Here is a 10,698-nt window from a genome sequence, read left to right on the forward strand (position 1 = left end):
GGCAACACCATAAGCTCCAATTTTTCTGGACCCCCCTTCCAGATGGCTGAGACCAACAGCCTAGTTGTAGGACTCCAAGTGAACCAACTGTAACTCAGATGTAGTTCACTGGCACCAAACACTGACTAGACAGGATGCTGTTGCACCACACAGGAAGCAGAAACTGATCTCAAACCTCTCCAACTGCTCAGCTCCAGCACAGGCACAGAGCTCACCCCCAGGTCCCACTGGCACTCAGGTGCACCCATCATCTCTCCAGGACTGCCATAAATCAAGCCTCACCCATGAAAGTGTTTGGGCAAATGAGAGTCTTCTGTTAATTTGCATGTTATCTAACTGAAAAGTGTATGTGAGAATTAAAGTCGAAACTATTGCCATGAAGTGAAAACACTATTTATTTTTATAAAAGGCAATAATTAAAACAAACCCTACCAGTGTGTACATTGTACACATTTGAATGACTTACAAGAATGAAGTTTCCATATACAAAGATTACAAGCCCACACTGGTAAAGGATGCACACATGCACATAATGAACTTCACAGATGCTTCAGCTCCAGATCACAGTATCAATTACTCTATGACCACACCTGCATAGCATTGTCATTATTAGCATCCACACTACTTTATTCCACTACAAACTGTACACAAAAAGCAAGAAGGAGTTTATTCAGAGATCATACACGTTCGCAGAAAGAATTTATTTGCTGGAATAATCTCTCACTCTTCTGTTGCCATCTTCAAAAGATACTCTTTGTCAATTTTGAAGAGCCTCCACCCCTCCTCAGTGGACAGATCAGAGGCACCCCTTCTCTTATAGAACCTGATGGACGGTTCATTCCACTCTGCAACGAGGAAGTGCATACTGCTGCAGCGGCACTTCACAGCAACCTGCAAAAGCACACAACAAGACATGTTTCAAACAGCAGCCCCAGATAAACCTAGTAAGAACTGGTGAGACTACTCAGCAACTAACTGTGTATCACCAAAGTCATCAAGTTCATTCTGTCAGTCATTTCAGCACTTGTCACTATTTAACATACTCTAGACAATGTTTTAAGCCATCTAGTGTCCTCTCACCTCCTTAAATTTAATTGAGTAGCACAGAAGGAGCAGCTCTTGTGCAGTTAGCAGAAGAGCAAGAATACTGCCTTGTCATGTGTCCTCAGTTCTGCTTGTTTTGACTTTTCACTTGGACATACCTGACTCAAGTTCTTCAGAATTTCTGACCCAATGCCCAGTCCTAAAAAACCAAAAAACAAACTTAGTTTCTCATTGTGTGTTTTAAAGAAGCAACTCATCTAATTCTGTGATACACACCTCTATACTCAGCCATCACATAAAAATCTTCAAGATACAGCAGTTTTCCAATCCACGGATCATAAGTGAAGTAATACATGGCAAAGCCCACGATGCTGTGTTCTGAAACAAAAGCTGTAACTTCAGCTAGTCTGAATTTAAAAGGCAAAAATATTAAGTCTTACATGCAAGTTTAAACATACAGATTTTCTTTCTGTGACATGCAAACATTTGCTATTAGGTTAGAATTAAGAATGACGTTTTGCAATAAGCACACAACTGAAAATATGAGTTCTAACAAACTTGTATCAACCTAACAGAATGAAGATTACCCTTGCCATACTCTGAAATCCTCAAAAATACTATTATAGTAAGTGCTGAACACAAGGCTTTTTTTCTACAAATGCATATACCTACTGATTTATCAGTACTTCCATTCTGGGATACAAGTAAAAACTTTACACAGCAGTTCACAGTCTAGACAATTGCTCCAACTCTGCTTCCTTAGCAACCAAAACAGTCTATCAAACACTAAAGAACACTGATCTTTCAATGTATATTCCTCAGAAACTACACTGTGTGAGAAGGCATGCTCGCAGGCCACCTTTACAGCAGCATTTCCAGCACCTCAACTTATCTTTCCACTGAGAGCACCACACTGTTTTCTTTACCTTCAGCGCTATAAAGTCAAGGTAAGTAAAGCCGCAGCTTCAATTACAATTCTGTGGCTCAAGATGGAAGAGAAACCAACTCTTCCAACAGCAGCCCACTCAAACCTAAACCTTGAGTATTTTAGCTACATCTGCCATAACACTCTGCACATACTTAAGAGAAGCGTGCAAATAGATTTCTGATCTACTGTGTCTTTGGTAAAGGTTTGGGAATAGCACTTGTCCCTGTAGACCTTACCTCATATTATGATCATCTACTTTATTGTGTAACGGATCTTTTAGTTACCTCCCCGCCCATCCATGTACACGGAAGGGCCATGTACATGGCGAAGCTAGAGACTGTAACCTGAAGATTGGGGACAAATTAAAGAAAAAAATGTGATTCAACAGGATTACATAAAGGTAAGTCAGGGTCAAACAAGAAAAGCCATTTAATTAATTGGAGTCAAGTACATTATGTTATACCTGATCTTCCCACGCCTCCAGGATTAGCAACTACTTCAGCAGAGTATCACTATATGTTACTGCATTTAACAGTTAACCTGTTCCTCCTATCCCAATTCATTGGTGGAACCTTATGTCTAATCAGTAACATTACGTATAAGATGCCTCCTGTGTATTTAACATCTAAAAGTAAGTATTGGGAAGTCTCACCTTCAGATGACCACTGTTCTTTTGGCACTTCTGCAACCAGACAGTGGTAGAAAGGGTGCTCACCAAAACCATCCTCAAGCAGTTCTAGAAAACAGAATAAACGGGCACCTCAGCTACAGATACCGTCACTAGCCTACCAACCCAGCGGTGAGCTGACACCGCTTTTATACCTTTCTCGGTTAGCACCACTTGATCCTCCATGTCCTCGTACTTCGCTAGTTCCTGGAAGAGAAGGACATGTCAGCGCACTCTCCCCGCAGCCGCTTCCCTATTGGCCGCTCCCCCCCCCGGCAGCCTTGCGCAAGAGCTTGTTTTTGCTCAGACGGAGGGCAGAGGTGCCCCCCCCCCCCCCCGCCGCCGCAGGCTGCGGATCTGCCCCAAACCCGGCCGCCCACCACAGGGAGACCGGCGCCTGACGAGCCCTCCGGCCCCGCCGCGCCCCTTCCCCGGCAGGGCATGGCCGGTCTCGCCTGGCGCCGGAGCGACTCTGCCCACCCCGGCCCCCCCAACCGGTGCCTTCCCTCCGCCCCTCACCTTGATCAGTCGCAGCAGGTCGGGGCAGTCCTCAGGACGCGCGGCGCGGATGCTGAATGAGGCCATTTTCGACGGCGCTTCCCCCTGCGGCCCCCTCGGCTGACGAGTCCCCGATGTGTGAACAGGAGGAGTAACTGCTTCTTCATTCGTGTCCCGGGCGCGGCGGCCACCTGCGGTCAGTCAGGCTGCGAGCATGTCCCGGCGGCGCTGAGCAGATAAGCAACCCCCAAACAGCTCCCGCTGCTATCCCGACTCCAAATGTGCCTGCCGCTCGCTCCGCGATCCTTATTTATAGACGCCCACGCTCCGCCTCTCCCTGCACGCAAGCCAATGGGCGCGCCCGTGGTACTCGCCCTCAGCCAATGATAGCGCCCCTCCCCGGATTCTGGCCTCAGCCTGCCAGCAACAGCTGGTGCGGGCTGTCTCGTGACTTCCCCCAATCCACTCCCTTTCCCCCTCCCGCGCGGTGGCGCCCCCTAGCAGTGCCGGGCGGCGCTGCAGGGCACCCCGGTGAGGCCCCGCCCCTTTTCCCTCAGCGGTGCGGGGGGCAGGTGGCGGGCCCGGGGGTGACGGGGGACCCCCTGCGCGGTTCGGGGAGCCCCCCCGGGGCTGCGGACAATTCTCGGCACCGGCTTCCTCTCCAGGGGCGCCAAGGGTTGTTCCCCGAAAAGTGAGCCTGTCGGTGCCCCTGCAAGTGCGACTGCGCCGGTCTGGGGGCTCTGCCTGCGGGGGCGCTGAGCGCTGCGGCACGATCTTAGGGGCCGTGGTGGCGCCTCGGCCGCAGGCGCTGGGCTCAGGGAGCACGGCCGTCTTCATCACGGTGTTTTGATGTTTTTTTACTGCTGTGTGTGTGGAAAAAAAAAAAAGCCTTTGTTCTTGCTTGAAATACTTAGTAGTGATCCGTATCAAACCCTGCGTAGGGGGACGGGGGGGGCCTAGTATGGCCCTGGGCAGGAGCGCCCTGAGGGAGAAGGTTTCGAAACATTGAGGTTTTACTTTGGGCTTGGGACATTTTCCAGCCTGATGCACACTGTAACCAACCCGGTTTGCCAGCCTGACTGGAGAGGAAGGGGTAGCGCTGGGAGAAGCACAGAGGACGAGTGTTTTCAAAAGAGGAGGGGTCAGCCATAAGGGAGGCTGAGACACCTTCCTGATGGAGGCACAGATGTTCCTGAGGAGAGAAGTGGGCGCGATGAAGAAATTCAATCCGAATAAACTCCCCAAAATGTCTTTGGAGTATGAAAGGATGGAGGAACTATCCCTAGCCCAGCTCTTCCTCTGAACATTACCTCCAGATGTAGATCTGTGCTGCAGACTGAGAGCTGGATCCTAATCTAGATGACCATGCGTGTCTATAGACCTACCAGCTAGGCCACCCAGAGAAGTATAATGCTTTAGCATATGTGTGATTTTGTTTCCACCCTCTTCTATAAACTTTGCAACTATCATGTCCATCCTTAGGTACTGTAAAGGAGCTCTTTATTTTACATTTAGCTTAATTGGACTTGTTTTAAGAGTGATTTGCGATATGGGAAGACACTAAGTCATGCTACTGCTGCAGAGTAAACCTTGCTTAAACCCTGGATACCCAAACACTCTCACAACAATTACACACTATTTTTCAGTGTATCTGACAACCTACAAAGTTCACCTTCATTTAGATAGAGGGCCCAGCATGGAACATGGTGCTACAAGAGAACTGTATAAAGAAGTGTGTATTCTGGTAGCTGATGTTAGCCAAGAAAATCCTTTGGCACATAGTGGAAAGTGCCTAGAGTCCTCGAAAAGTAATTTAGGATTTATGCAAACACCCTAACTGGCTCAGTTTACCTTCTGTCAGAGCAAAAATGGAGATGCCCAAAGAACAGAAGCATTTCCAAAACACAAAGCAACAGACACTGGTTAGTAGTAGAAAAGTTTTGTTTCAGGAGTTATGGATCTGGAAATGCTTCAGGACAGGGCTTTTGGCAGGGAGACTGAAACGGAATAAACTAGCAAAGAATAGAGTCAGCCTAAGTACATTCATTTAATGAATATACATGTTTTCAACCCCTAGAAGTGATCTGACTGGGATCAGAAATGGGAGATACTGTGTTGTGTCAACTCTTTGTTTTGCATTTCACAGTGAGGAAGTCATGCTGTCAAGAAACCTACTGTTGTGTAAGAGCAGAAAGTGCCTGGTTTCTTTCATTCTCAAGTCAGGACAGTCATATGATTTTAGAAGTTGAAGTTTCAGCAAAAAAAAAAAAAAGCATTTTCCACCTTGACTGTTTTTGAAAGTCCTGCTTTAACTTGCTCAGAAATATGCTGATAATACGTTACCTCAGTGAATACAGTTCACTGGAATTGGCTTTCAAATTCACCAGGCAGAAGAAAAAAATATTAAAAAAATTCCTAAAATATAAAAAATAGTTTCATGAACCAATAGGAAATGCAGAGAATAAAAAAAAAAAAAAGGAAAAGGACAAATATATAATTAAGACACCTAGATCTCAGAGACTATACTGTAATTACCTAGTTATGTATTACTAGAGGTATTTTTTCAGAATAAGGATAAGTAAGGCTAATAAGAATGGTAAGAATATTTTACAAAGAGGTTCTAACTCAATTTTGTGAATGAATCCGACTGATGTACTTTAGAAGCAGCTCCTTCCTTTTGTCTCACTTCTGTTCATCTCTGAGCAGGTTTTGTGTTATTTTCTGTTGCTGAGGTCAGTGGTGAAATGTCTAATGACTGGCACAGGGCTCAGATTTTATCCTTGAGTGGTCAGCTTATTTATTTGCGCTTCTCCTGGAAGGAATGAGTAGCAGTAAGACTCCTGAAAAAGATCAAATTTTTCAAACGTGTATGCTGGAAAGTGGTTAGCAAACGTGTTTAAGGTAAAACGATGTTGAAATAACCTATTATAATGAAGAACCTGCTGACTGTGAATCCATCTGCATTTCCACCAGGAGAGTTGGTACTTACTTCAGTGTTTAACGGGTATGAATGGTTAGAATTATCAAGACCATGCACATTGTTCCTTTTATTCTCATTTTATCTCCTCCCTAAATATTAGTTCTAAGTGGAGAGATGGAAAAATTTGTGCAAAATAGCAAGCAGCACTTTCTTTTTTAGTGTGCAACAGGAACTGGAATTAATACAAACACGCAGAGCGCTACATATCTTAATGAGGCAAGTTTTCCCCACATCCTCTCCAGAGATGGAGGTCTTGTCTAGTCTCAAGCTACAGGAAATGGCCATGCTAGTTTCTCACGATCCTTTCATGGCAATGCAACTCAACAATTTATTCAGAGAGTTATGGGACCTCAGCTGGATGCTTGTCTTGATAACATATTTTTATTTGCATCTAAATTTCTGAATATCTTCTCTTCTCGGAGGCTGGATGGAAAGGCTTAAAGTGGGCACCAGTTTTCTTCTTTACTGTTCAACTAATCAAACTCTTTTTACTTCTCATATTTTAGTTTTTTATTTCCTCCTTCGCTAGGAAGATTCCTTGAATTCCTGTATGAATGCCTCTCTCATGTCTCAAAGGTTCTCTGTTTACAATAAATGAAAGAGGGAAGGAGAAGAACTGCTTATTCCACATTAAAATGCAGTAAGTTAATATTTTTTTATTAGATTACTAAATGTTCTCAAGTAATCTAAATTGTATCTCCAAATTATATCTCCCATCAAATCTCTGGAGCAAAATACAGAAAATGCAACTAATATTCAGTGTTGACCTGTAATTTTTCCAGATTAATCTTTAGACAACATTCAGGATCCTCTTAGCATTTTCAACTGAGTAATTTCTTTCTAATACTCAGAACTTTCATTGACATGAGTTCACAGTTGCTTCCAGATTTTTTTTTCAAGCAACTTACAGTTTATTGACACTAGGCTGTACATAGAAAAAAAACCTATCAGAATAGTACAGAATAGTAAATAAATATTGCCGTAGCACTGCTCAGAATTTGGGACAAATGCAAAATGAACAGTTTCACATAATAAAACTACATTAATTTCCATATGCTGGAAATAAAAGGACCATCGTTTTATATTATTACCTTTGAAGACATATTTTAGGTCATTAGGACTCTGTTCCTGGAAGCTGATACATCTCATCTGTCATTTGTAATTATGCAATTTGATGAATTTGGGATTTAGACATAACTAATTATCCACCGGCATCCACAAATCATCTACATCATGCATGCAAATAATTTGGGGTATAAATATAGAAATAAATGTTGGGGAAAAAATCAAACCAGGCCTCAATTTTATAACTTTATGTTTTGGATACAGTAGGAGTCCCTTTGGCTCTGATCCTGTGATATACTTAAATCAGTGTTCTGGGCTGCAGCATGTCAGGCTCTAAAGAGAGACCCAGGGAACCTAAATTTTGCCTTAAAGCTAATGGGGGTTTGCACAATGAGCAGGTGTTTTTCTTAGACATCACAATCACAATTTTGTCTTTTGGCACAGTCTTTTGCTCTGTCCAGAGCTGATTCTTTTCAGGGCATCATGGTTTTTGAACCTTCAGCATGCACCCGTACCAGGTTTCCACATTTTCCCCAGATGAACAAGCAGCTTTGCAATAGCGCTCTCAACTTTTTCCTCTGTAGACACGCAGAGCTGGCGTATGTGTGGTCACGTAGGAAGAGGGGTGTGACTGTACGGGTGGGCATATACAAGGGCTGTAGCTGGGGACTGCACTTGTAAGACTTTTGGGGTGCGGGCCAGCTGAGAGGGGTCTTTCTGCTTTCATGCTGTGCCCGCCACTCTGCCTGCTCTCTGCCCCCTCCATGAAGGAAGATCACCCACCAGGCCCCTCGCTTGTGCCTGCTTATGTGGTTGTGAAACAGGATGGAAGCGCTGGCACCACATCTGTGACAGAAAATCCATGTTAGTAGCAAGGGTCAGTTCCAGGCGGGTTTTGCTCCGTGTACGAGGCACGCAACTTCAGTCTCTCCGTCTTTCAAAGCAGAAATCTCCACCCTATCACAAGTCTCATATAAAAAACTCGTACTGCCTATAGGCACCATTTTGCTGCCAAGTTGAGATGACCAGTGAGAACAACATAAATCCTGGAAAGTCACAGGCCGTGCCTGGCCACCTGTACTCAGTCCCTCGGAGGTGCGGACCCGTGAGTGGTAGTTGTTCTGTGACAGGCAGAGCTGTACCAGCTGGACGGCGACCCCGTGCAGGGCAGAGCTGCCTCTCTGCCCTCAGCCCCCCGACGCGGGCTGGTTGTCCTCTCTGCTCCAAGGTTCTCTAGTTCACGGTAATAAAGGTAATTCTAATTAATTCAATGGGTTGATTCCTCGCGTGTGGAAAGCGCGCACCTTATTTAACACGGCAGTGTTTCCTTAAACCTCTTCTTCCTAGAAGACATCAAGGCTCTTAATTACCTTCCCTAACAGTGCCACCAAGTGACCGGCCAGGGCAGGAGGCCGTGTCCCCCACCCGTGTCCTGGTTGCACACAGCCGTGTGGGCACCGGACCGGCTGCTGGGAACCCGCTGGCTCAGGGTGTGCTCTGCGGCCTGCGGGGTCTGGGCCCAGCTGTGTGCCCGCGGACCTGCCCCCTTCGGGACAGTGAAAAAAGGAGTATTTGTGGTGGGCTGGCCATGGCTGGAGGCCAGGTGCCCCCAAAGCCACTCTGTCACTGCCCTCCTCAGCTGGGCAGGGGAGGGAAAATGTATCAAAAGGCTCCTGGGTCGGGAAAAGGGCAGGGAGAAATTGCTCGCGAATCATTGTCACAGGCAAAACAGACTCGACTTGGGAAAATTAATTTAATTTATTACCAATCAAATCAGAGTAGGATAATGAGAAATAAACCCAAATCTTAAAAACACTTCCTCCCACCCCTCCTTTCTTCCCGGGCTTAACTTCACTCCCGATTTCTCTCTCTCCTCCCCCCAGGAGCACAGGGGGACGGGGAATGGGGGTTGTGGTCAGTTCATCACACGTTGTCTCTGCTGCTCCTTCCTCCTCAGGGGGGAGGACTCCTCACACTCTGCCCTTGCTCCAGTGTGGGGTCCCTCTCACAGGAGACAGTCCTCCACCAACTTCTCCGACATGAGTCCTTCCCATGGGCTACAGTTCTTCATGAACTGCTCCAGCATGGGTCCCTTCCACGGGGTGCAGACCTTCAAGACCAGACTGTTCCAGCGTGGGCCCCCCATGGTGTCACAAGTCCTGCCAGCAAACCTGCTACAGCATGGGCTTCTCTCTCCATGGGGCCACCGGTCCTGCCAGGAGCCTGCTCCAGTGTGGGCTTCCCATGGGCTGTAGGTGGATATCTGCTCCACCATCAACCTCCATGGGCTGCAGGGGGACAGCCTGCCTCACCATGGTCTTCTCCAGGGGCTGCAGAAGAATTTCTGCTCTGGCACCTGGAGCACCTCCTCTCCTTCCTTCTGCACTGACTTTGGTGTCTGCAGAGTTGTTCCTCTCACATATTCTCACTCCTCTTTCTGACTGCAATTGCTGCTGGTGGGGTTTTTTCCCCCTTAACTATGTTATCCCAGAGGTGCTACCACCATCACTGATGGGCTCTGCCTTGGCCAGCGGCGGGTCCCTCTTGGAGCCAGCTGGCATTGGCTCTATTGGACATGGGGGAAGCTTCTAGCAGCTTCTCACAGAAGCCACTCCTGTAGCCCCCACGCTACCAAAACCTTGCCACACAAACTCAATACATTCTACCCCTCACCTCTGTGAATCACTTATTGAAGAATTATCATTAAAATCCATATTCATCCCACAGTCTTCACAAACTTCAATCACATCCATGAAAAAAAAGAACTCCCCACACCAAAATCAAAGTAACATCATCACAACACAGAACGAAAGCAGACAATTTACACACACAATCCAACCCTCATCCCTTCACCACAATTACAACAACAGAAATTCACCACAATCATTCCACTCTCTAGCTGTGTTCAGTCCGTGTTTTGCCCATTACCTCTCCCAATTACTATTCTTATCTTGAATTCCTCATGCCCCATGTTGGATGCCAAAAAGGACTGTGGTGGTTTAACCTTGGCTGGAGGCCAGGTGCCCACCAAAGCTGCTCTATCATTCCCCTCTTCAGCCAGGATAGGGAGGGAAAAGAAATAAGATGGCACCCCCTCCCCCCAAAAATCCTTGTAAGTCAAGATAAAGGCAATTTAATAAAGCAAAAGCAAACGGCCATATGTGGAAGCAAAGGAAAACAGAAGATTTATTCTCTGTTTCCCATCATCAGGTGATGTCTGGCCACTTCCCAGGAAGCAGGGCTTCAGTATCTGTCGCGGCTGCTCTGGAAGACAAATGTCATAAATAACGAATGCCCCCCTTCCTCCTCCTTTCTCTCAGCTTTTAATGCTGAACAGTCCTCATATGGTATGGAATATCCCTTTGGTCAGTTTGGGTCAGATATCTTGGCTGTACCCTCTTCCAAGATCTTGCCCACCCCCAGCCCACTGCTGAGGGGGATGTTGGAGAGAAGCCCTGGTGTGTGCCAGCGCTGCTCAGCAGGAGCCAAACCCTGGTGTGTCACCAACACCTTGCT

The 10,698-nt window shown here is 46.4% G+C and overlaps 1 protein-coding gene across 1 annotated transcript; it reads right to left on the reverse strand.

The window, feature by feature from the left end:
* Window positions 1-377: 377 nt before the first annotated feature.
* Window positions 378-3,422, reverse strand: SAT1 (spermidine/spermine N1-acetyltransferase 1). Its single transcript, XM_075774933.1, has 6 exons — window positions 3,159-3,422; window positions 2,795-2,846; window positions 2,625-2,708; window positions 1,321-1,422; window positions 1,203-1,243; window positions 378-891 (listed from the first exon to the last, which is right to left on the reverse strand). The coding sequence occupies exons 1-6, from the start codon at window positions 3,222-3,224 to the stop codon at window positions 721-723; spliced, it is 516 nt and encodes a 171-aa protein (XP_075631048.1). The 5' UTR covers window positions 3,225-3,422; the 3' UTR covers window positions 378-720.
* Window positions 3,423-10,698: the final 7,276 nt, after the last annotated feature.

Source organism: Balearica regulorum, chromosome 1 (assembly GCF_011004875.1).
Source record: "Balearica regulorum gibbericeps isolate bBalReg1 chromosome 1, bBalReg1.pri, whole genome shotgun sequence".
In the NCBI taxonomy this organism is placed as follows: domain Eukaryota; kingdom Metazoa; phylum Chordata; class Aves; order Gruiformes; family Gruidae; genus Balearica; species Balearica regulorum.

Bases quoted from the DNA above. Each gene is read 5' to 3' on its own strand.
- SAT1 (XM_075774933.1), bottom strand. From the start codon at position 3,224: ATGGCCTCATTCAGCATCCGCGCCGCGCGTCCTGAGGACTGCCCCGAC. The intron at 1,423-2,624 runs GTGAGACTTCCC...CTTTTGTTTCAG, and splicing joins AGAACAGTGGTCATCTGAAG to AACACAGCATCGTGGGCTTT. The intron at 892-1,202 runs GTATGTCCAAGT...GTGCTTTTGCAG, and splicing joins TTCTGAAGAACTTGAGTCAG to GTTGCTGTGAAGTGCCGCTG.